The sequence below is a fragment of the Lytechinus variegatus genome, chromosome 14, assembly GCF_018143015.1.
Source record: "Lytechinus variegatus isolate NC3 chromosome 14, Lvar_3.0, whole genome shotgun sequence".
Lineage (NCBI taxonomy): Eukaryota > Metazoa > Echinodermata > Echinoidea > Temnopleuroida > Toxopneustidae > Lytechinus > Lytechinus variegatus.
Window position 1 is genome coordinate 5,824,103 of NC_054753.1, and position 23,408 is coordinate 5,847,510.

The 23,408-nt window shown below is 35.1% G+C and overlaps 1 protein-coding gene and 1 pseudogene across 1 annotated transcript in view; both read left to right on the forward strand.

The window, feature by feature from the left end:
- The window catches only part of LOC121428152, a 34,974-nt pseudogene extending 25,605 nt beyond the window's left edge, over positions 1-9,369 (forward strand).
- Positions 9,370-14,378: 5,009 nt separating this feature from the next.
- Positions 14,379-23,408, forward strand: part of LOC121427899 — a 43,223-nt gene continuing 34,193 nt past the window's right edge. Inside the window, exons 1-7 of the mRNA XM_041624472.1 lie at positions 14,379-14,474; positions 17,472-17,717; positions 18,798-18,975; positions 19,320-19,423; positions 21,061-21,249; positions 21,511-21,623; positions 22,775-22,885. Of these exons, the coding sequence (XP_041480406.1) occupies positions 17,492-17,717; positions 18,798-18,975; positions 19,320-19,423; positions 21,061-21,249; positions 21,511-21,623; positions 22,775-22,885 (921 nt within the window). The 5' untranslated portion in view covers positions 14,379-14,474; positions 17,472-17,491. The remainder of the gene's footprint in view (positions 14,475-17,471; positions 17,718-18,797; positions 18,976-19,319; positions 19,424-21,060; positions 21,250-21,510; positions 21,624-22,774; positions 22,886-23,408) is intronic.

Consider the following 23,408-nt stretch of genomic DNA (forward strand, 5'->3'; position numbering starts at 1 on the left):
CATCTCTTCCTTCTTTTCAATCGTCTTCTTCCTCTTCTCCTTCCTAAATTGTTTTTCTCCATATTTTTATTTTTCTTGCTGTTTTTTCTTTTTCTTCTCCACCTCCACCTTCTTCTCCTTTTCTTCTTCTTCTTATTGTCCTTCTTCATTTCCTTTTCTTCTTCCTCCTCCTCCTCCTCGTTCTTCTACATATATTTCTCCTTTTTTTCTTCTACCTTTCCTCGTTCAGCGATCGAAATCTTCTGTTAGCTAAAAGGGGGTAGTCGTCGAAAGTTCATCAAGTAACGCAAGCGTTTCCATTTCTATTATGTTTTTTTCCATCGAAAATGTTTCGACAAAGGTATCACTACCGTGCATCCCACAAAAACAAAACCGAGATTTAACGATGATTTATCATACATTAATCATAATTACCATAGACAAAATGACTTATCATTACAAAGCTTTGACTCTATTCTTTCATCTGGTACAATGAAGAATATTTACCCTTTTACGCATGAGTGAGTAAAACAATTTCTAGAAAGGATACCCAAAAGTCATTTGGCGGGAGTATCTGAAATTCAAAAAGAAAACCACATGCTAAAAACGTTCAATATCGTTATTGAATGCTCGTTATTTTGATTCCCCAATCCCAGAAAATGGTCCATAAATAACAAAACTATTTTCCTTCGAAATAATGCTTGTATTGCCATAATTTGAGTAAACAAACGTGCATGGCTGACCGTCAACAAAACGTAGTGTCGAGTTAGTCTGACAGCTAGCCTGTAAAACCTCTTCATTTTATGAAATTATTGAAATTCAGGCCCTATTTCAAATAAACAGGACTTTGTTATTTCCCAGTTTCCTAACCATTTTAGGGGATTGAGGTATCAAATTAAAAAGTAGGTATTGAACATTTAAAATATGTGATTTCTTTTTTTAAACCCAGATAGTACCCGCCAACCTAATATCCTTTCATTTTTTTAATCACTCATGCGTGAATGAGAAATCTCCTATGATGTACCAGAGATGAAAGAGGGGACTCTAAGCTTTACAATTCAAGGTTTTTTGTCTATTGTATTTGTGATTAAGATATGATAAATCATCGCTAAATCTCGGTTTCGTTTTTTTTTTGTGGGACGCACTTTATATCATTTTGCATTTTCTCTTTAATGAGGCCAAGAATTTGGTATAAAGAGCCGGCTGTTATATTGTTGCCACCCGTACGGTAGCATGTTTAAAACTACAGTATATAACCTTCACGAATACTATGTGTTCCTTCTATTGGTACCCTGATGCGACGTCTTTCAATAAATAATATTATAAAACTAATGAACGTAACATTACATTATGTATTGATAAAAAACTTTTTTTTTTCAATGAAATAGGGGTGACTGTGAGAGCAGAAGAAAATTTGGCAGTAGATGGAATATCGATCTCCTTCGATAATGGTATCGCTGTCAAGCTTACCGCACGAAACGACGCCCTTGCCCTCTTCGTCACCGTTACACACCGGTTTAAATTCCACACACAAGGCATGCTGGGTACTTGGAATGATGACCAAAGTGATGATCTCCAGAGACCTGATGACGTCATTATACCGGTGACTTCATCCATGGAGACAATATTTTACGAGTTTGGAAATCTTTGTACGTATTCACATCCATAAGGATTCTGATGAGCATGTAAGCCTGTTCCATGTGTTTTATTGCGTATGTGCATTATTGATTTGGGAAAGCTTGACAACGCTACATGATTGAATACTTTCAATCATTTGAAATTTGAAATTGACGCGTTTGATATGTAAATAATGATTATATCTTGTTATATGTTTGTTTATGTATACCTATACTGTAATAAATTTATCTGTCTATGTTGCCCTGTATTACGTTCGTTTAGAACTGATAACCTGGGCCCATTATTGTAATTGATTCTTTTTTTTATGAATAAAAGGTGATTTTTTTTAAAACAACTGAGTGTTATATCAACTTTGATCTATTTATATCTTGTGGTATCTAACAGGGCGTGTCAAGAGGAATGAATCTCTATTCTTCTACAGACCAGGATACAGCTATTCATCATACACAAACTATAACTACACTCCTTCTTTTGAAAGACCAACTTTCTCAATGGATGATCGAGTCAGTCACGTGTGCGGCGATGACCAATTGTGTGCATTTGATTTTGCAGTCAGCGGAAGCGAGGGTTTTGCATCACAGACGTTGAATACAATCAGTCAGTTCAAATCGACGAGCTCTGATTTATTACCTCGTACGTGTTTTTACTCATAAACTCTTAATAAAATCATAAATATTCAATACGAATCTTTTGGAATAACCAGAAGTATTTAAAAGACCATGTTCCTTCAAAAATCATGTTGTTTTTTTTAAATACAAAGGGAACAAAGCACTAGTAGATTTATCAATATTACTTCATAAACTGAAGAGAAATGTATAGCATTATAACGATATCACTTTGATTTTTTTCTACAGTAATGTCTATAGATTTGATACATATATGTGATATTAATTGATCAAGAGTACCTCGTTCTGTCCAGTCGTTTTCCCCGAATTCCTCTACCAGTATGTGTTTTCCGAGGCTTCTAAGACATGTAAGAGTGATGGTTTGAGGGCTTAGGGTTTTTGGGAGGGCCTTAGTAATTTGATTTTGAAGGTTTCGGAGCTATTTGAAGCGGTAATTTAGTAGTAAAAGAAGAACCGGACTTCAAAAATATGGTAAATCATGAAGGAGTTAATCTCTAGATAACACTCGATTAAAAAAAAATGGTTGATGATGATAGCACCCCCCCCCCCTTCCCATTCCGTTGTACCGTAGATGTAAACGAATGGGAAAGGAAAATAGCTGTTTGCTTGAAATGGCAAAATTTAAATAAAAAAAAATTCTGTATTGCATTGTTTGTTAATAAAGTAACCTGCCCGTCACTGTTATTGACAAACGGACGTGTGCTCACCACTTCATCTTCGCCAGGAGCTCTGGCTACGTTTAGCTGTGACAGTTGCTATTTCCGAAGAGGGCCTGCCAATACAACATGTGCATCGGACGGCACTTGGCTACAGCCTCTCGCTTCGTGTATACCTATAGGTGGGTTTGTATTGTTGTATTGGTTTATTGCCATTTCGTCCACTGCCATTTTGTCCACTACCCACATGGTCTAATATCATTTCGTCTACCATCAGTTGGTCCACTATCCACATGGTCCAATTACCATTTCGTCCAATCACCATTTCGTCTAATAGCCATTTCGTCTATTATCATTTGGTCTAATAGCCATTTGGTCTAATGGTATTTTTTTGCCAATTGGTCCAATAGCCACTCTGCCCACTATCATTACGTCTATTTCCATTTGGTCTAATAGCCAAATGGTCTAAAGGCAAATGGTCTAATAACCACTTGGTCTACTTTCATTTCGTCCATGTTCCATTTGGTCTAACTGCATTTGGTCTACTATCACTTGGTCTAAACTCATTTCGGCTAACAATCATTTGGTCTAATTGCCATTTGGTCTAATAACCAATATGTCCAATTGCCATTTTGGCTAATCACCATTTCGTCTAATATTCATTTCGTCTAATACGCATACTGGTCTACTATGCTGCACTAGCGCCCTCTACGACCCGAGTCGACTCTATTTGCGATTGTGGGCCTAATTAATTCTCTTCAACTTCTTGATTTATTTTATCACTGTTGACTAGTGTTGTTCGTCAATGATTACTTTGCATTATGGAAGTGTTTTTAATTATGTATATCATTTGTATTATGATTATCCTTATTATTATCATTTTTGTTAATATTAGTAATATGATCATCATAATCATTATTAGTAGTAGTATTATTGTGAATTTTATTATTATTATTATTATTGTTATTTATTAGTATAATTATGATGATTATCATTCTTATTATTATATCCATTAATTGCTACAGCATGAGTATATCACAAACATACTCATCGTTATTGTCAATACTACTAGGCCTACATTTATTTTAGGCGCAGGCGGGCTTCTAGCGACGGGAAACGAACAAAAAGGGAGAGGATAGTACAAGAAAAGAAGATAGGACAGATCGGGAAGAGCTCTTTTTTGCGGGTGGGGGTATATTGATCAATAATATTTCTTTAAAAGGCTATAATTATTGTCTTTCATCTGTTTATCGTCGTATTTTGATATCGGAATACAATATTCTCCTTTCTTTTTTTTAAATAAAAATTGAGCGACAAATTAAAATAAAAGGACCCTTTTCCATTTTCCCCATCTTAGTTCCCCCTTTTATATGTGTGTGTGTGCGCGCGCGCTTTAGGGGGGGGGGTGGGGGTGCCTGAATTGCTGTACCCACTGAATCGACCCTTGCGATAGTAGTTATCATCATAGTTTTTAGGTTTTTTTTAAACTAATATCATCAATAATTTCAAGGTATTAAAGTCATTTCGCTCCCTCCTCGGATAACGCAAATTATTTGTATTAGACGAAATGGCTATTGGACCGAATGGCTATTAGACTAAATGGCTATTGGACGATTTGGGAATTGGACGAAATGGTTAGTAGACGATTTGGTTGGTAGACGAACTGATTATTGGACCTAATGGTTGATGGACGAAATGACTATTAGACGAAATGGCAATTGGACGAGTTGATAAGTAGACGATGTGGATATTGGACCAACTGAAATTAGCCGACATGGCTATTGGACCAAATGAACGGTGGACGAACTGGTTAATGGACGATTTGGCATTAGACCAAATGGATTTAGACGAAATGGTTGGTAGACGAAATGGTTGTAGACGAATTGGCTATAGACTAACTGGCTATTAGACTAAATGGCTATTAGACGAAATGGTGATTGGACGAAATGGGTGGTAGACGAAATGTTGATGGCCGAAATGGCATTAGACGAAATGAATGTAGACCATGTGGTGAGTGGACGGGATGGCAGTAGACGAATTGGCAATTTACCGTTGTATTCATGCGACGATATATTTTTGTAGGTCAGTGCAGGTGTGGAAGTATCTATAAATAGTTAAAATTCGATAACGACCGAAATTATTTTGTTTTCTTATTGCTTTATATACATTAGAAAAGAGTTCAAAAGAAAAAAGAAACATAAATGAAACAGACAACATGTATTCTGGAAAACCATACATTTATACGTGATCTAGATGAGACGAGTTATTTTAGTCAATGGATTTTTAATGATCAATTGATTTTATTCATCACCTTTACATTTTCGAATTTAGAGATATTTGTGTTTGCTCTTACATACATTCACATGATACTCTACGCCATTTCTTTTTATAATAGAACTTCAATGCGAAACGCCCGTGGCGCCCTCACACGGTCATGTGATGGTTGGTGGTTGTCCAATCACATACGCTACATTCACATGCACAGGTGGTTATGACCTTGTCGGTACGTCAATGATGGAATGTCTTCATGATGGTTTTTGGTCACATCCAATTCCAAAATGCGAGATTAAAGGTAAATATGCGATATATATTATGAATGAAACAGCGAAACAGTGCCCTCATTTATGAAAGTTAATTCTCAATATTTAATTTTAGTTTGATTTCATAACAGTGTAGGATCTATCAAACAGATGGTCCTGGCTAAAAATATTTATATTGAAAGGAAAAGAGTAAAATTCACAGAACAAAATGTTAAAATTTCATAAAAATCGGATAACAAATAACAAAGTTATTGAATTTTAAAGATTTGCATTATTCCGGTGAAAGAGTTTTAGACATGTCTCCATGAATATTTATTAGGTGGGCTGAAGATTTTACGTCCCCACTTAACTTTTTTTTTATTGCATGAGATCATAACTGTTTCATTTTTTTTCATAAACGTGTAAATGATGGGTCCCCATAATTTCAGCGCAACATATTCTTCATATCAAAGACCTCTTTTTTGTGAATAGCTTTGCATTTTTGTTCAGTTATGTTTACATCAATATGATTTCGCCTTTTTTTCCTTCTCTTTTTTTTCTTTTCTGTAGATATACACATATTATATGAATAAGTCGACTATATTTTCTTTATTTCCAAGGGGGATCCACACTTTACAGTACAAGCTTTGTTTTTAGTGGACCCCCTCATTTCCATTTATGCTCAATATTATACTGATTTTTTGTTTGTTTGACGAAGTAAGAATGCTCGTCTGTAAAAGTGAATTTGATTTGTATTAATTTATATTACTTTGTATTTCTTTTGAATGGAAATGGAATAAAGAATAAAAGAAAATAGGTTACAGCAAGAAATAAATAATGCACTTAATCAGTTGTCAATCCAATTGATTTAATTCTTGATAGAAAATTGGTGAATAAACTTAAGTTCTCATAATAAAACACAAGAGAACAAGAGGGGATATGACATCATCCGCCTACCTTATTAATGTTCATGAAGACATGCCAAGAACTGTTTCACCGGAATAATGGAAATATTTAAAATCTAATAACTTCGTTATTTTTATCCGATTTTGATCAAATCTCCAGCATTTTACTTTGTTAATTTTTTATACATTTATTTTAATATAAATATCTTTAGCCCGACCCATTCCTTTAAAGCGGAAAGGTCACATCTTCTCCTAAAGGGTCATAAGATTTTGTAGTGCAAATTGTCGACGCAAGACGAGCCTTTTTATTTTTAGGAAAGAGGCTTGTCAAATATTTCGTGACCTAAATGCAATTCATTGGTGAGTGCAGAGCCTTTTAACACTGGCGCGAAAGATTTCCTGCACAAAAATCTAACCCCTTGCAAAATTTTGGATCCACCCTTGGTCAAGAGCAAACAAAAATTAGGTATTGAGAATCATGATAAAAGCAGTGTAATGTGTTGTTTCTTGTGTGTTATACGCACGACTGATGCACTGGGGACCTGTTCCCGAATTAAATCGGCGAATAAGTTTTATTTTCTCCATTATAACTGATGGGAACTTTCTTCAAGCGAATCTCCTTTCGACAAATTTGAAAACTTTATTTTAATTATATGCTCGTTAGCAATAGTTTAAAAACAGATCGAATTTTTATTTTTTGGCGATGGAATGAAATTGACTGAAAAATATGATTTGGGTATCTTACGAATAACTTAATATTTCAGCCATACAAAAGAAACAGACTCAAGACCGATCAAAGGTATAAACGACACGTATTCACAAAGGGATTTTTGAGCCATCGAGTGAACCAATGATTTATTCAGATTTCCTGTGTAAATTACGCTTATTTACTGCGTACTAGTATATTGAACAAAATCCAATGCTCATTCGCGCCTTTGTCACAATGCGCCAAATTACCGCCTATTACCCTTGTTACTTGTAAATACGCTATATTGATGATTCCACTGTTAGAATTAACCAGTCCACTCTTCAAACATTGGACTCATGAATAAAATAGCGTAGATTATACAGGAAATCTGCATAAGCCATGGATTCAAACGATGGTTTTAAAAGACCACGAATACGAACCATAAGGCTTTCCATTGTCATATCAATATACATGTATTCGTTGGTTTGGAGTCGGTTTTCGGGTGTGACTGTTGCATCTGAAAAGAAAAAAAAAACACCTGAATAATCACTGAAACTCATCACAGTGACATTCGCCATGTATTTATTCACTTTCAAGGTAATATGGAGACTATGAAGCTCAATTCGGTCCATGCTGCAGCAATAGGGGGAGGTGCAGCTGCCTTCGTTCTTATTCTGTGCCTCATCATCGCCTGTCTGGTTACTAAGCAACGGGATAAACGACGAAAACAAGCACTGAAGTAATGAAATCCACTTTTCTCTCTCCCTTCTCTCCCCCCCCCCCTTCGATCTATATATTTATGTAGACATTTTCCTCTCTCTGTATAAATCTCCCATCTACCTTTCATCCATTCCCCTCTTTTTTCCCACTATCTCTCTCTCTTTCTTTCTCTCTAATAATCATAGACCTACAGGCACATGCACTTAATTTTCTCCAACTCATTTCATTCAAAGTTTCATCCGAAATGTATAACATAAATTTTACGTTATAATTACATTTCAAAGTGATCATTTTGTTTTGAAAACAGTCTACGATAATCTTTGCACAAACCACTGTAGCTGCAACAGCAAGATACTGATGGAATGAAACGCTTAAAAATATACGAAAAAAAGAGGTTTTCTTAAAACATACTTAAGAACGACACGTGCACGCGTCGGTATCAATAATGCATAAGGCATAAGTCTATTTTAATTGTTTGACACATGATGGTAGAGCGGTGTAGTTGTAATGCTTTGGTCAAGGACCGTACCTGTAATCGAACCCTGGACTCCAATGGTATAGTCGGGCACCTTAGACCACTCGGTCATTGTATACCTACACACATCACTACCTATCACTCTCCTCTCGCACACGACACACACACACACACATCCCCTCACACTTCCATCTCTGTTTTATATCATCTCCGGTCTCCATTTTTCCAGTTGTCCTCCTTTCTTGTTAGTGTACCTCTAACATGTCTAAGGATTACAATATGTATGTCAACATCGTTTGAAATAACCTTAAATCATAATCATTTCCATGAATTCCTAAGCCGTGTTCGATCTTAATCCGTATTCCCTTTTAAATTACTATATTTCCCCAGGTCAGTTGAGAACAACATACCCTTTAAGGCATTTCATTTTTTTGGGTGCTTTGTTTTAAACACATGTTTTCAAATGGATTGAATGAAAGTTATTAATTGGAAAATAACCTTTTGTGTGCTAACGAGATTGTTATCATAAAACCAAAGCCATGCTAGGTTACATTATAAATAAAATAATCATAATTGTAATAATCTAATTCATTATTAGGACTATTCATATTTTCATCATCGCTAGTGTCTGTATTTATCCTGGGTGGGTAAAGCATTCTTGCTTGTTTTAACTTACTTGGGGATGAGTTCAATCCAGCTAAACATGTTACGTCACAGTTACTTATAATGTTAATTCTACGTGTGTCATTTTCTTTTTCCCTTCCTTCAGAAAACGTTTATCGAACAGATGGTCTACCACACGAAATCCTCTGTACGATCCGAACGCTTCTAACAGTTGAATTTATCCCACGGCCTGACTGATGATGACTGCAGCAGAAAGCTTTCCAGAATGAGCCTATGGACGTTTTAAATAGCGTAACATGCATATTTACGAAGAAGAAACTAATCAAAATATTATCTTGTACCTTACAAATGACTTGCATAAATCGCTAAGCTTGTGACAGTTCCATAATCAAAATGGAATATGAATAGCCTTCATATCAGCCTAAAATGTGTCATATATATATATATATATAGTGACGTCATCGAAATACCGTAATTTTATAGAGATTGTTACATAGAAGTAGGTCGAACTCTCAACCTTCAAGTTTAGCAAATGCGCCCCTCCTCTTCAAAAAAATACCAACCACCTATTTAGACATTTTTCTTCTCGAAATAGCATACAATTGCAATAGCTGCAATTGCAACTTTGTCGTGTTTGTATCTAGTCGGGGAGACATGATCAAGATTATTGCATGACATGACCGCCATATTGGGTACGTATGCGATTTTTTTTTCTTGTCAGAAGTTGTAGGCCCACGTGTAGAATAGGTTGTCTATTTCAAGAATGCGACGGATGTCACCTGGCCACTCTTGGGTATTTTTGATTGACGCGTTAAAGCCTGTGTATAGCTTTGGTAAAGGGTCAATAATGTGATTGATAATCGAATATCATCTAATATGACAGTCTTACTGAAGCGTAGAGACCGTTAGATATTTTTCCAACTGCACTTCTCTGAGAAAATTTCAAATATGCAAATCTTGGATATATAGCGCCCTCTCTCGGCGATGCTTGTTTTAAATTAAAAAAATGGGCATTCAAGCACTTATCTTATAAATTTAGTGATTAGATATCCAAAAGTTACAGACATAGAACATATCTTCCATGATTTGGAATAGGATTTAATTGAAAGACAAAAACACACAGATATTTTAATTTGATCGGGTGACCCGATCAAGTTAAATTTCCATGTAAAATCGCAAAATTTATCCTGTAAAACACATTTTCATGTCATATCCTCCACATCATAACTGTTATAGGGCATATTTATTCATATTAGCTAGCAATGAATTGGAATAGTGATAGGTGCATTTTGGTGGATTTACCAAAACTATACACAAGCTTTAAGGCAACGCCCACATGTTCACATACCTCTTATATATGACTTTCATATTGTACAGAATAAATTGTATAAAACTCTAAAAAAAAATAAGATCACTTTTGTCATCCTGAAATCTAAACGCAGATATTAAATTGTGACAAATTATCAAATGTAACAAATAGAAATGACTCTTGGAAAATACTAAAATCCGCTTTGGGCAAAAACAACAACTCGTCTAATAGCACTTTTCCCAAAGTAATGTCAGATGAAGTGGCTAATGGTTTTAACGATCACTTTGCTAATGCGGTGTTAGAAATTGCTGATGAGTCAGCAAAATAATGTACACCATGATCATGTAGCGTCCAACCTGCATGAAAACTTTCAAATATCGCCTGTCTCTAAAAACGATGTCTTGAAAAAGGTGTAGGTTATATGATTTTTTTTCTTTGTTTTTAATGATTTTATTTCTATGTCTGATGGTCAACTTCCTTTACATTATGGTAATCATAACCTTATTGCAAGTAAACTGGCTCAATGGAAGACGAGCAACAATGCATTATTGCTGCTGAATATGGACTACAAGCTGTATAATTTCTTGCCTTTTATTACTGTATCTTAACATTGACCTCATCATCTCATGTTATATGTGTTTGTATGTACTTTGTATCTGTTATTTTTATGTACGGAAATAAAACCAAAAAATATGTATAATATGTAATTAAAGGTAAACAAAAAAAATAATCAAAAGCAAACGTATGACTCTTTGAGTATTTAATCACGTATACGTCAGCTAAGAGTCATTTGAATGTAATTAAAATATATAAGGGTTGGGTAAAGGTTAGGGTAAATTAAGTCCATTTCATTAGGGATATAAAAAGTCCATTTAATTAGGATTAGAGTAAAAATCCATTTCATTACTGTTAGTTTTTAAGTCCTATTTTTCTATGTCCAGCAACTCCCTCACATCAGAGTCAAAGCATTCGGCATTTTTTTCAGACAATCGATCAAACCTATTTGAGAACATACCATTCAGTCTTGTACAAAAAACATCCTCCTATTTTTTTTCTAAGTCCAGATACCTTTCTCATATTTAACGCTGTCTCATTCGCTCGTGTACAACAAATACCTTAAGTTTCTAGTTTTTTAAGTCCAGATACATACCATTCTCCTGATAAACGGTGCCCAATTCATTCGTGTCTGGGATTTAGAATGAGTATTTTTCGGGACTCGATGAATTTGGAAGAATAGAGTTGAATACTGAAATAGTCGATTTAACAGTCACATAGGCTTAATACAGCAACCTATAAATGTTTTTTTTTCGATGTATTTTTTTTTCTTGATTCATGTTCCTAATGGGTCCTGGAACAAAATCAGCTTGGTTGCCCAAAATTGCCGTTTGTGTAATTTTGCCAATTTGCATAAATCCAAAATGGCCGCCAGATGCCATCTTGAAAACCTAACTTTTGAACCCCTTTCCGCAAAATGATGAGTAATTACTCTTCTTAGGGGTTTAGAGGTGAGTAAAACCGATTTCTGTTATCATTTTTGCAACCTAACGTCATCTTCAGGTCAAATCCAAAATGGCCGCCAAATGCCATCTTGAAAAATTGACTTGATCCCCTTGCCCCATAATGTCGAGTAACCTCTGTTTAGGGGTTTTGGGGTGTGAAGAATCTCTTTGGTAGACCTTTATCTTTGGCACCAAGAAACAACATATTTATTATTTCAATGGTAGTTCGGAGACACCATAACATTTTTTTTCAATAATACTGCACAGGCTTCCTCCTTATTGGTCGCTTGTTATAAGCGTGAGCGGTGTTCCTGATCCGGAGTCGAGGAGATTGGGTGGTTGAATATTTTGAATGCATGGTGGTGGCGAGTGAGGATGGGTGTAAGGATGTGCGGGAGACCGGGAAGGGAGGGTGTATGCGGGTGTGTGGGAGGGGGGGGGGGGTCCTCTTACTTAAACCAGCAGTATATCTCCTGAAAGGACAGCTCCTGGGACCTGTTGCATAAAAGTTTTTACATGAGAAAACTCTGGTTAAATCTTAAAACTAAGGTTAGTCTGATTTCTGCCGTTAACACAAGGCAAAAACTCTGGTAAAAACAACCTGAATTTTCTCAGGTAAAAAAATTATGCAACGGGGCCCTTACGATCATCTTCTGCCCCCAAATATCATCTCCGATTTTGGTTCATAATACAGTCGGGTAGATATATTATGATCAATATCACGACATGACCGTCAACTTGGGGATGTACAGTCTAAAAAAGATATTGGGTAAAAATGCTCCATGAGGGTATAATTTTGCGTCCAACCAACATTGGACATTTCTTTTGGGAATTTTTATTTATCCAGTGTGATGAAAATTTTGCCCATTCTAAAGTAAGTGGTAATATTTTTTCAATCTTACTGGACAATATGCTTCCCACATTGGGTAAACTACTGCCCCAAATTACATGTAGATGGACACATTACCCTCGTGCTGGTTAAAATTGTATTGTATATGATTGTAAATTGTATCGTTGTGGCCCAGTGGATAAGTCTTCTGACTTTGAAACAGAGGTTTCGAATCCCAGCCATGGCGTAATTTCCTTCAGCAAGAAATTTATCCACATTGTGCTGCACTCGAACCAGGTGAGGTGAATTGGTACCTGGCAGGATTAATTCCTTGAATGCATGATCGCTTAAAGGCAGATCGAGCTAAAGCTGGTGTAATAATGATAACAGCGCGTCGCGGAATATAAAATTTCTAGATAGATGGCGCTATATAAATGCCTATTATTATTATTATTCCGTATCATTTTTTACAGCATATGCATTTTTTTTGGTTTTGCTTAAAGTCATAGGATGTATACTTCATGTTTCAAATGGGTGCCTCTGCTTGGCACCCTTGGGCATTTCTTTTATTGACGTCATAGGCCATGCCCAATTTTTCACATAGACATACCTCTTTGATGATTTTCAATATTTCACAAAATAAACTATGTTTGGTATCAAATCAAAGCAATCAAATGCAAATATACTATAGGTGACCTCGTCATGTCTTTTATATCAGATACCATAAGCTTAAGGTCGATGCCTGGCATAATCTGTCATCATCACGGATAGGCCTAGATTTGAAAAGTAAGGTAGCACCAGTCAATTATATACATTCTTAACTTAACTTCTCAGCAAAAATAGCAATGCAACTTGTTTGTATTCAAAATGTGAAATAATTATGTGCATTCGCCTGCTTTGCTTCACTTTGATCACACATGATTAATGTTTGTTCCATTGAATAGACTAGATAGAATATTTTTTTAAAAATGTCATGGTTAATGATGACAGAAAAATAAAACTCCTCATGATGCCGCGGTAGCATCACTCGGATTCTTGTACCCCTCACTACTTTCACCTAGAAATGCATAATAATACCCAACTTGTTTATATTTAAAACATGGGATGTATTATCACATCTTCATGTTACACGATTTTACCCTTTATGACCCTAAACAATTTTTAATGACCTTTACATAATTTAAATTCCTACACTCTAAAAATCAAGGACTTAAAATAAATCCAGATCGGCTGTTAATAATGACCAGCCGAATATCGGATTTAGTTTTAAACCTTGGAGATTTAAAGATAAATCTAAAAGATTTGTATCTAAATCTTTTGAGATTTGAAAGTTATTTAGCTATTTATTAAATATTAGATTTAAAACAAATCCAACATTCGGCTGGTCACTATCAACAATCCATCTGGATTTATTCGAGATCTTTGATTTTTAGAGTGTAGAGATCGACATACTACATCCATTTAATTTTCATAAAGTTAATTTTTACAATATATACATGATATTTTTATTTAATAAATATGAAAGTCCTAATTAAGAAGTGGGCCTATGTAAGAATTGGGCGTGTCCTATATGACGTCAAGAAAAAAATGCCCAAAGATGTAGGTGGCACCCACATAAATCTTGAAGTCGACACCCTATGCTACAACTCCCAGCAAAAAATGGATACATACCTAACCTGATGGCCATATTGTGGTTCAACTTGACTATCAAATTCAAATTTCCGCAGTAATACACACAACATCACACACACCCAGACACATGACAGGGGGGGGGGCATAGGCATATCCCGGGAGGCGTACCAACACCCCCTGTGGAAAAAAAAAGAAAAATCGCTCCCAGGTTATCATTGCAACGTGTTTGACTATAGGTTGCACACGCGCATTTAAAGCTACTGCGGGATTCATTACGGGGATTCCCCAACAAATTTCCCAGCGACAGTCTGTTATGATCAGGACGCCATTAAAACTGAAACCACGGAAGGAGATTAGAAAACAGCAGCTCAGGAGGTAATTTTGATTTAAATTTCTTTCATTGAATACAAATTAAGTTCTCGCTTTTAATTTTAAAATTCGGTGTGGAAGAGATCGGCCAAGGGAAACACCGGAATTCTACATCAGAAGTTTGAATCGACGGAGCATTTCCGGAAAAGCGGTAATAACATCATATACTTCATGGATGAAATGCAATGGAAAAGTTACGTTAACCTATGTATAAGGTATTACATGCTGTGTAGAATTACCGGGCTAACGTTAGACGCATTCTTATCGGAAATTATTACCGATCAACCAAGTTCAGAAAAACACATTTTCTTGCAGGTTGAGGGAGATAGAAAGATTATAATGGAGAGATTGGTTCTCCCGATAATCTCATTTTATAATAATATGGATTGCAAGATAAAATTATGTATGGGTCGATCCTTTTTGCTTGGGGCAACAATTACAAGATGTCCGTATAGGTATGGAGCTCTAGGTATGTCCTACGATACTCTTTGTAGTTTGAATGTAAAGATATATCTCATAACATGGGAGGTCAGAGGAAAAGGGGGATGAGGACAGGTGAAGAAAGAGGGGGTGGAAAAGGGGAGGAGTAAAAATTGCATGTGAAAGTATAACAATATTATAAAAATCATAAAATGAAGACAGAAAGAATACAGGCTGATATGGTGACAATGAGTTTGGCTGTATAAACGAAATACAGTCAATCTTTCAGTATTACATTGAGGGAAACCAGTCAAGTTGCGTTGTTTGCTCCCTAAGAAAACTTATTTCAATGATTTTGGTAGCGGCAGCTTAATAAAACTATTTTGTGTAGAATCTCGCCAAATTATTGAATTTCATGATCTTTACCAATTAGCAACAGGTTATTATCATATCATTTTTGTTATTTTGTATGGTTTACTCTACATGTTCTGTTCTTTTTGTTGTCACTTTTTATTGTATATGGACCCAATGGAAGAACCGAAGAACAGCATGTCATGTTGAAAAAACTAAATATGGGCTATCCTTCCATTTTGTATTTTTTTTTATTTTTATACGAACCATAAATACTATACTAGAAACTGAGTTTGGATGATACGGTCAAGGTATTCACAGTTACTCATTTTGTGTCCGAAACTTAGCAAAATAGAATCCGTTCTGAAAGACAGTGAAGTGAGTTTGCTTATTCCTAGAGCATTTAGGTAATTAAAGTCGTGTCCTACAGTTATTGTATATTCTACTTGTATGACATTAGAACACCTCATCCACCGAGCAAACTCCACATATTGGTTAGAATTGACATACACGTCAAGATTATGTAGTCTTATACAGGATTAAACTTCAGTTGCCCTCATAGTGTTCTGTGAGAGACTTCTTTTCAATCCAGCTAAAATAAAAGTTTTGGGTCTGCGTGGATTTTGTGTATGATGTCACGATTGTGGTGTAAATTAATCTGTTTAGAATTCCTCAAGGGCAAAAGACTACATTTGCAGTACACATATAATTAGAAAGGTACATCATAAATATTTTGATCAAAATATATAAAAATTGGAAGAATATTGGTTGATTTGCTGGGCAATCATTTTCAGCTTTGAAAATTAGTGCCCATATAATGATATGCATGTTTAAAATTCAATTTCATTTAATTACATATATGACATTTTTTTAGAATAATTTGTAAGAAATATTGCTGTCAGGCAGATCTTGTGAATAAACTGCAAAGTAACCGCTCTTTCCCCCTCGACACTATTTTAGTTATATCATAATTAATAAAATAATAAAATTTAATTCAATTTATTTGTATCATGCTTATATGAATTGGAATCGGTGCATTATGATCCCATCGGCTCCACCCCAGACACAGATAATTATTTGTTTTAAGGTCTACATCAAGGCGAAGGGAGAACAAACTACATACTTTTATTGGTATTAGTTTGCGGGGTGAGGTATATTGGCAATATCAATATAATATCAAGGGTTATTGTGACATATTTTCTGAGAGGTAGGCTCATATTATTACAAATGCATCCGTAAAACACACATTCACCGACACATCAAATTATCCGGACGGGGCATTTAATGTTTTTTTTGTCACATCTGTCACCTTTGAACTGACACGTACGATTGCAGAAGTTTCTATTCTACTCGGCATAAAATGGGGAAAGGGTTAATGATATCATTACAGTCTACTCCGTGAATCGATACATACTTCATACTGTTAGCCCTTTTTACAATTTTTTTTTTTCTTCCAAAATTTATTTAAGAGCAAACCAATAAATGATTTCCTCACTTGTTTTGTTTTTTCTCTAAAATAATAGACAAGTATGAGTGAAATTAAAGCTTGTCAGCAATACATTAAGTAAGCTTCAAATTAAATATTCATTTGTTTAGGCCACAGCATATTATTTCACAAGTTGCCTCGTTTACGCAAAATTTTATCCCTATGAAGCATAGGGATCCTACAATATTTTGTCAAGTGATGTATAAATGTAAACAAGTTCTTCTTGCTTTCTGTAAGAGATCACCTCAATTTTTTTTCATTATATTTGTTCATAATTTATTATTTCTTGGTTAACAGCAGTGAAAGCTGTATCAGTCATCTAGATTAAGAGAAGGGTAATTACCCTTTTATTAATCTAGATGACTGATATAGCTTTCATCCATCATTTTGTCAAATAACTTAGGCCTAGGTTGTTCTTTGTTTAAGGGTTTAAAATAATCAATTACACAAAATAGAATATTGTTTGGGTGGCAATACATACTTCATTATATAGTTTAGTATCTATAGTATATATATTATGAACATGGCCTAGCTTGACCAAAAAATACAAGGAATCTTTCCTGATTATCCGAAAATGTTCCATTTTCCCCAGTCTCCCCTGTATTAAGTTTCTTCAAATGAGATAACAGGCAGATTTTAAAATAACACACTAATAATCATACTTACCTCTGTTCCGGTTTCGGCCAGTGGTAATTACGAAATAGAATAGCTTATTCCACGAGGATGTACGTTTTCTTTTTCATCAGAGACATCTTCCAACTTGAAGATGACCTCTCCAGAGATTGGTCAGCGAGTTGTCCGAAGCTCCGAGTGGTCTTGGAGAGATCAAGATGGCGGTGAAGGCCATCTTGGGACTGTGGTCAAGATGACCGACCAGGAAGCCCCTCTTCATGGATGGACTAGGGTCCGGTGGGATAACGGTCGATGTAACAAATATCGGGTTGGGACAGGTGGAACTTACGACCTTCTGCTCTTTGACAGCGCCCCAGCAGGTTCATGCTTAATTTGTTTTACCTCGTTCTCTCATTACGTTCATACAGGACTATTGTTTCAAATATAATTATATTTGTCGAAATGCCTGAGAATGACGTGAAAATAATATTACTGGCAGAATGGACAGTTGGGTAATGATATAAAAGTTAAACCAACATACACTTGAGCTAAAACCTTCACATACACCCATGGAATGCAGTGAAATTTGTTCGCTTGCCAATCATTGTAAAATTTACTTCTTCAGAAATATCTATTGCCATGACGAATTTGGTATCAAATGAAAGAGTGTATTAGTCTCTTTCACATGACGGAGATGCTGTTTGGGATCAAAGTATACATGTATATCAGGTGGAATTTCCTTTAAAATTAATGTTCATTCCAAACGTATTATATTTTTAGTTGATTTTCAAACATCATTTCATAGAAACATACATATGTCAAATCTCTGATTTATTTTACATTTTCTATCATCACCACTGAACAAAACCATGTATTTGAAATGTTTGTGTTGAGAAGTAACCAGTACAAATTTGTTTTTGTCAAGTTTTTATTTTTGAGTCGTCTAAAAAATATTAAGATTCTTGGGGAAAATTACACCTAAATATTGTTTCAGTTCCTGGTGACAAAGCAATGCGATGAAGGGGCATAACATATTAATTTGTTTAAAATCAAATTTGTCTTGAAAGCACAAATATTTTATAAAATACAGTGAATTTTATGATGTCTTGCAAGTGTCAGCTTTTCTTTGAATTTCCTGGGTGTATGTAAATTTCTGGCCTCAACTGTATATATAATCATTTGAAAAGATGATTAAAAGGCTGGGAACAGAATGAATACTCTAGTCTAAACGTGAGGACAGATTGTTCCAGAATGCATTTTCTTTCAAACACGTATTTATGCTTATATTTGATAATAATGTTGTCATGCATTTCCCCCCTTATGTTCGTATCCGATTTATCATTTCTCTGTTCCTACCCAAATTTATACAATCTATTATCGAATATCTACTAACATCTTTCTCCTCTGTATTAATGCTTATTTTCACATGGAATACATGTAAACAATCTTCTTTTCATTAGGCGTTGTCCATTCCAAGATTACATGTAGCAGCTGTAAGGTGGATTCTATACATGGTATCAGATGGAAGTGTTGTGATCATAGCTGTACAGATGTCAACCTTTGTACCCCTTGTTATATGACTGACAAACACGATTTGACGCACAGATTCACACGCTTCAACAGTCAGGATGAAACAGGGTTAGCCATTCAAAAAATGTTGTAGTTTTGACGTATTTTTCCCTATCAATAAAACGTAAATGGCAAAGACTAAATCACTTTTTGGAAACTAAATCACTTTTTTCCAAAGGGGTTAGGTCCATTTCAGTTTAGTTGCAAACGTGGTTAGAATATCTTGAAAAATATGAAGACAGGTAGATTTCTTTTATACCCAAATTTATGTTCTCATGGTAGGGTATCATGACAGTTCAGTTTCGCATAAGAATATTGCAATATTGGAGAGTTGGAGTGGAAGCTAACCCCTTTTGCAACAAAAAGGTAAATTGTCATGTATTCTTAATGCACATCTGTTTGAATTATTCTAGAATCGTTGTTACGTCTCGTTCTGAAGAAGAAAAAACAACTTCGATGGGACTGTGCCCTGAAGCCCAAGTTAGCCGAGGAGAGGATTGGCAAGGAGAAGAAAGTGGCAAGTTCAAATATAGTTTCTCCTTTCACATACATTTACATGTTTCTTGCATTTTTTTCGCAGGGGTTTATGCATTTTATTCATAAATCAATGATAAATTAACATGTTCACATAGTACCAAACATATAAATGAATACAATTTAAATATGACAATTGACGAGATACATTGTAGATAATACAGAAAAGACTGATAATGAAATCATACATAAGCATGTGATATAATGAGAGTTCGGTAAAATACAGGGGCCAGCTATTATAAGCACAGAGGTGCCTGAAGCAATAGCAGCCAGGAGAGTGGGCGTTTCTGTCCTAATCTCTGCTCGCCTTCCCCCGTTTATTTCTGCTAAACCTACCCTCACGATTTTTAGTTTTGCTTGTTAATCTGATGTGTGTATTTGTGACGCATATTCTCATTTTATATATGATACCGCCAACTGTTTTATAACGCATGGATAAAACCGCTGTATCCATTTATTTATGAATGTTTGTTTTAGGTATTTTCATTTCTTAACCATTGTGTAAATGTATGTAATTGATTATCATATATTCTTGTACTTAAAAGAATCTGCAATTCAGCCTTTGGCTGTGAATGAATTTTCAAGGAATTACCATTACCATGTTGAGTTCAATTCAATTTAGATTAATTTATCCTTAATAATCATTGAAATATCATCAAATTGTACAATCAAAATATAGACGTACATGTATCATTGCAAGAAAAGGAGGGCAACAAAAATATAACACTTGAAAATTACAAGTCTCCGAAATATGCAGCAATTAATATGATCACATCAGTATGAAGAAAAAGAAAAAAAAAGCCAAATATACACACTCACACTCAACCACAACAACCCTGTCACATTATAATTGTTAGTAGCACACCCGAGCATCCGTCGTCTTATTTTACAATTCTTAACACAAATCATTTGAGTTAACAGGCATAAGTACTGATAAGGATTTTTTTTATTTGCATTTAAACGAAGAGAAAATTGAACATTAAAAATGGCATAAATCATAGTTAATTTGAAAATAGAGATAATTTTTTTAATATGAGCATATTTATATCTAACCGCGTGCATAAATGAAACAAACCTAAATTTATGAAAATAAGACTGACGTTGTTATTTTAATCTAAAAAATAATGGCCCTGATGGTGTCAGATGTGGAGAATTAGTGCAAATGCGTAGTTTATGGAGACAATCAAGTTTAGTTATTCCAACATTGAATCCAATATTGAATAGGTAGAATCAACGACTGTATAGCATTATCTTTTTTTTTTGGGGGGGGTTATATGGATTTCAATTTTACGCAGTATTCCGAAATCTTCAGATATTTTGCTACAAATTATGTAAACGGTGATCAGTAAGTTAATCTATCATCTTCCTACAATCTACCTACAAATTTGACTATTTCAGGCGCACTCCGGTTCCGCTGACCTATGTATATTCCAATCTGGATGCTTTTCTCTCCAGTGGGAAGGGTCTCAGAAAACATATTTCCTATAACGTACTGCATGTAATATTATCCATGGAATAGTAAGATCCTCATAACTTCTTAATTCCGGCAAACTGATTATGCAACATATCATCACGCTATTTTTAAGCGGTGAAAACTTGTATTATTTATCGCAATCCTAGATGGCCAAGAAGGAAATGTTGTTGAAAGTTGCGCCATATCTGGCAGACCACGATCAGGTGTTGCTGTTAAGTGGATAGACACTGGGCAGACAACAACGCATAGGGTAGGACATGACGGAAAGGTAGATCTGAAATACACCAAACCAGGACGTGGAATCGATTTCTATTCGTCACATCTACCATTTCTAGGTAGGTTTCAAATGCTTTTCTGAAACAGGTTCAAAAAGTATTTCTTCAAAATAATAGTTGTATATCAAATTCTTTTCATACATTCTGTGAACATGAGACCCGTTTCCAATCACGCAGAATTTCAGTGTAGTATGGTAGAGGAGGTGTTCTGGACGAATTACTTGGAAAATAAATTTACTTACGCCACTTCTATGCTATTGTCTCAGTATTCAAGGTGCAAATTTTCATTTTTGAATGGTTAATGCTGTTATTCTGATCCAGGCAAAGAGCAGGGTGTGAGGGTTGGCGAACGAGTAGCAATGACCTTGGCAGCCAAGAGACTACAGGTCATTCAAGAGTCAAACGGATGCAAGTGGTCGCCTAGAATGCAAAACGTGAGCTTTAATTATCTAGTGTAGTAGGTTTCACGGTACACCATATATCTTTCTTGGGCAAATGTTGGTCCTGAAAAGGACCAGCCAATCTCGACGTTTCGACAAGTGTGTTCTTGTCGTCCATTATCTACATTGATGTTGCATAGTCTGTGTATAGACATTGAAAAAGAGTAGTCTTATCTAAAACAATTTATTTTTTTTAGAACACACAATCTGAAATAAAACGATGACAGTTCTAGACTTATGTATATTTTCTTTTCTTTTTCGGGGGGGGGGGTGGGGATATTTTAGGACGGGTTGTTTTGTCCTATACAAACTATATTTTTTGATAACTTTGTATTTATTGTGTGAGTATTATTTGTGTCTCATTTATTTTTTTTTCTCATTTGATTATATATATCTCTATTTGTACTTTGTTATTGGTTGTTTTATCTATTTTTGAGGGGCCCACATTGTACAATCATTGATTTTTAGTGGGTCCCTCCATTTCCATCTTAATTTAACTTCTATTGAAAAATAGTATACTTTTTTTAAAACCTCCAATGTGTTGCCCAAATTGTGTAATTGTTTGTTTTTTTCACAACATATGTATTATTATTTTTGTTTCTTTGCAATGGATACAAATACTTATGTTTATATAAGGTATACAATTTTTTTTTGCTTGATGGAAGTGAAATAAATAAAATTGAAAATTGAAATTGAATATATAATTCTCAAAAGATTGGAATTCTTGCACTTAAGAGGGTACCCCAAGCTGGAAATAATCATATTTAAAAAAATTATTTAAAAAAATCCTTTGAGGAAAAAGCTGAAAATCTAATCAAATTCTGATAGTGAATAATCAAGCTGTTGAAATTTTAGTTTAGTTTAGTGAGATTTTGAAAGAGTCATATGGATGGTGTCATTAATATGCAATAGTTGCGATGGGGGTAATGTCGATACTTCCTTGTTTTCTTACGCTATTACATGAAATCATTATTTGTGACGTAAAGACACGGATTATGATATGAATCCTTCATAACTAAATAATTTACCGCAGTGATTACCTTAGGCAAATATATTTTTACTTTAAAAAATGTTTCTTGTCCCTTCTTACCCTTTTCCCTCTTACTCTTTCTCACGCACTCTCTTTATTTCTTTAACTCGTACAGCTGATCACAAAGGTTGCCGTGGTTACAGGCATCAATTCCGATGGAAATGTAGAGATCTCTTATCCAGGGAGAGATGGCCACTTCATCTTGCATCCAGATGCGTTAAACAAGGTAGGCTCTATGACTTGACGTTTAAAAAGATGGCAAATAAAGTTTTAGAGGGCACTATAAAATAGCACAAAATTGGTGGTGGAATTTGGAGTGCCAAGCTCACAAGGGTCGGTTTTAGGACTTTGCATATTTTTATCAAGCCAATTATTCTAAAAAGCATTAAAAGTTTGCATATTTGCGAATTAATATAACCTCCATCGTCAGCAACCTCCAACACCATGCTCAAAATCGTCAACAACTGAAGCTCTCAACCTTATTCTGAAGCTGGGGTGGAGAAATTACTAACTGGTTGTGAATGCTGGTAGACGTCAGGTACTAACGATCCCCTGGAAAAGAAGCAAGGCTCTATCTGTGTGTCACCTTAAAAACAGTTCTCCTGAAACTGCTGGCTATGCGATGTGCCTGAGTGCAACCATTACGTCATATGATGTTGGCAATGAGGCAAAAACTTGCCTTTCTAAGACAAAACATCCGCATACACTGAGCTTAAAGTCACTTCGTAAACCTTGCCGATTCAACGGAC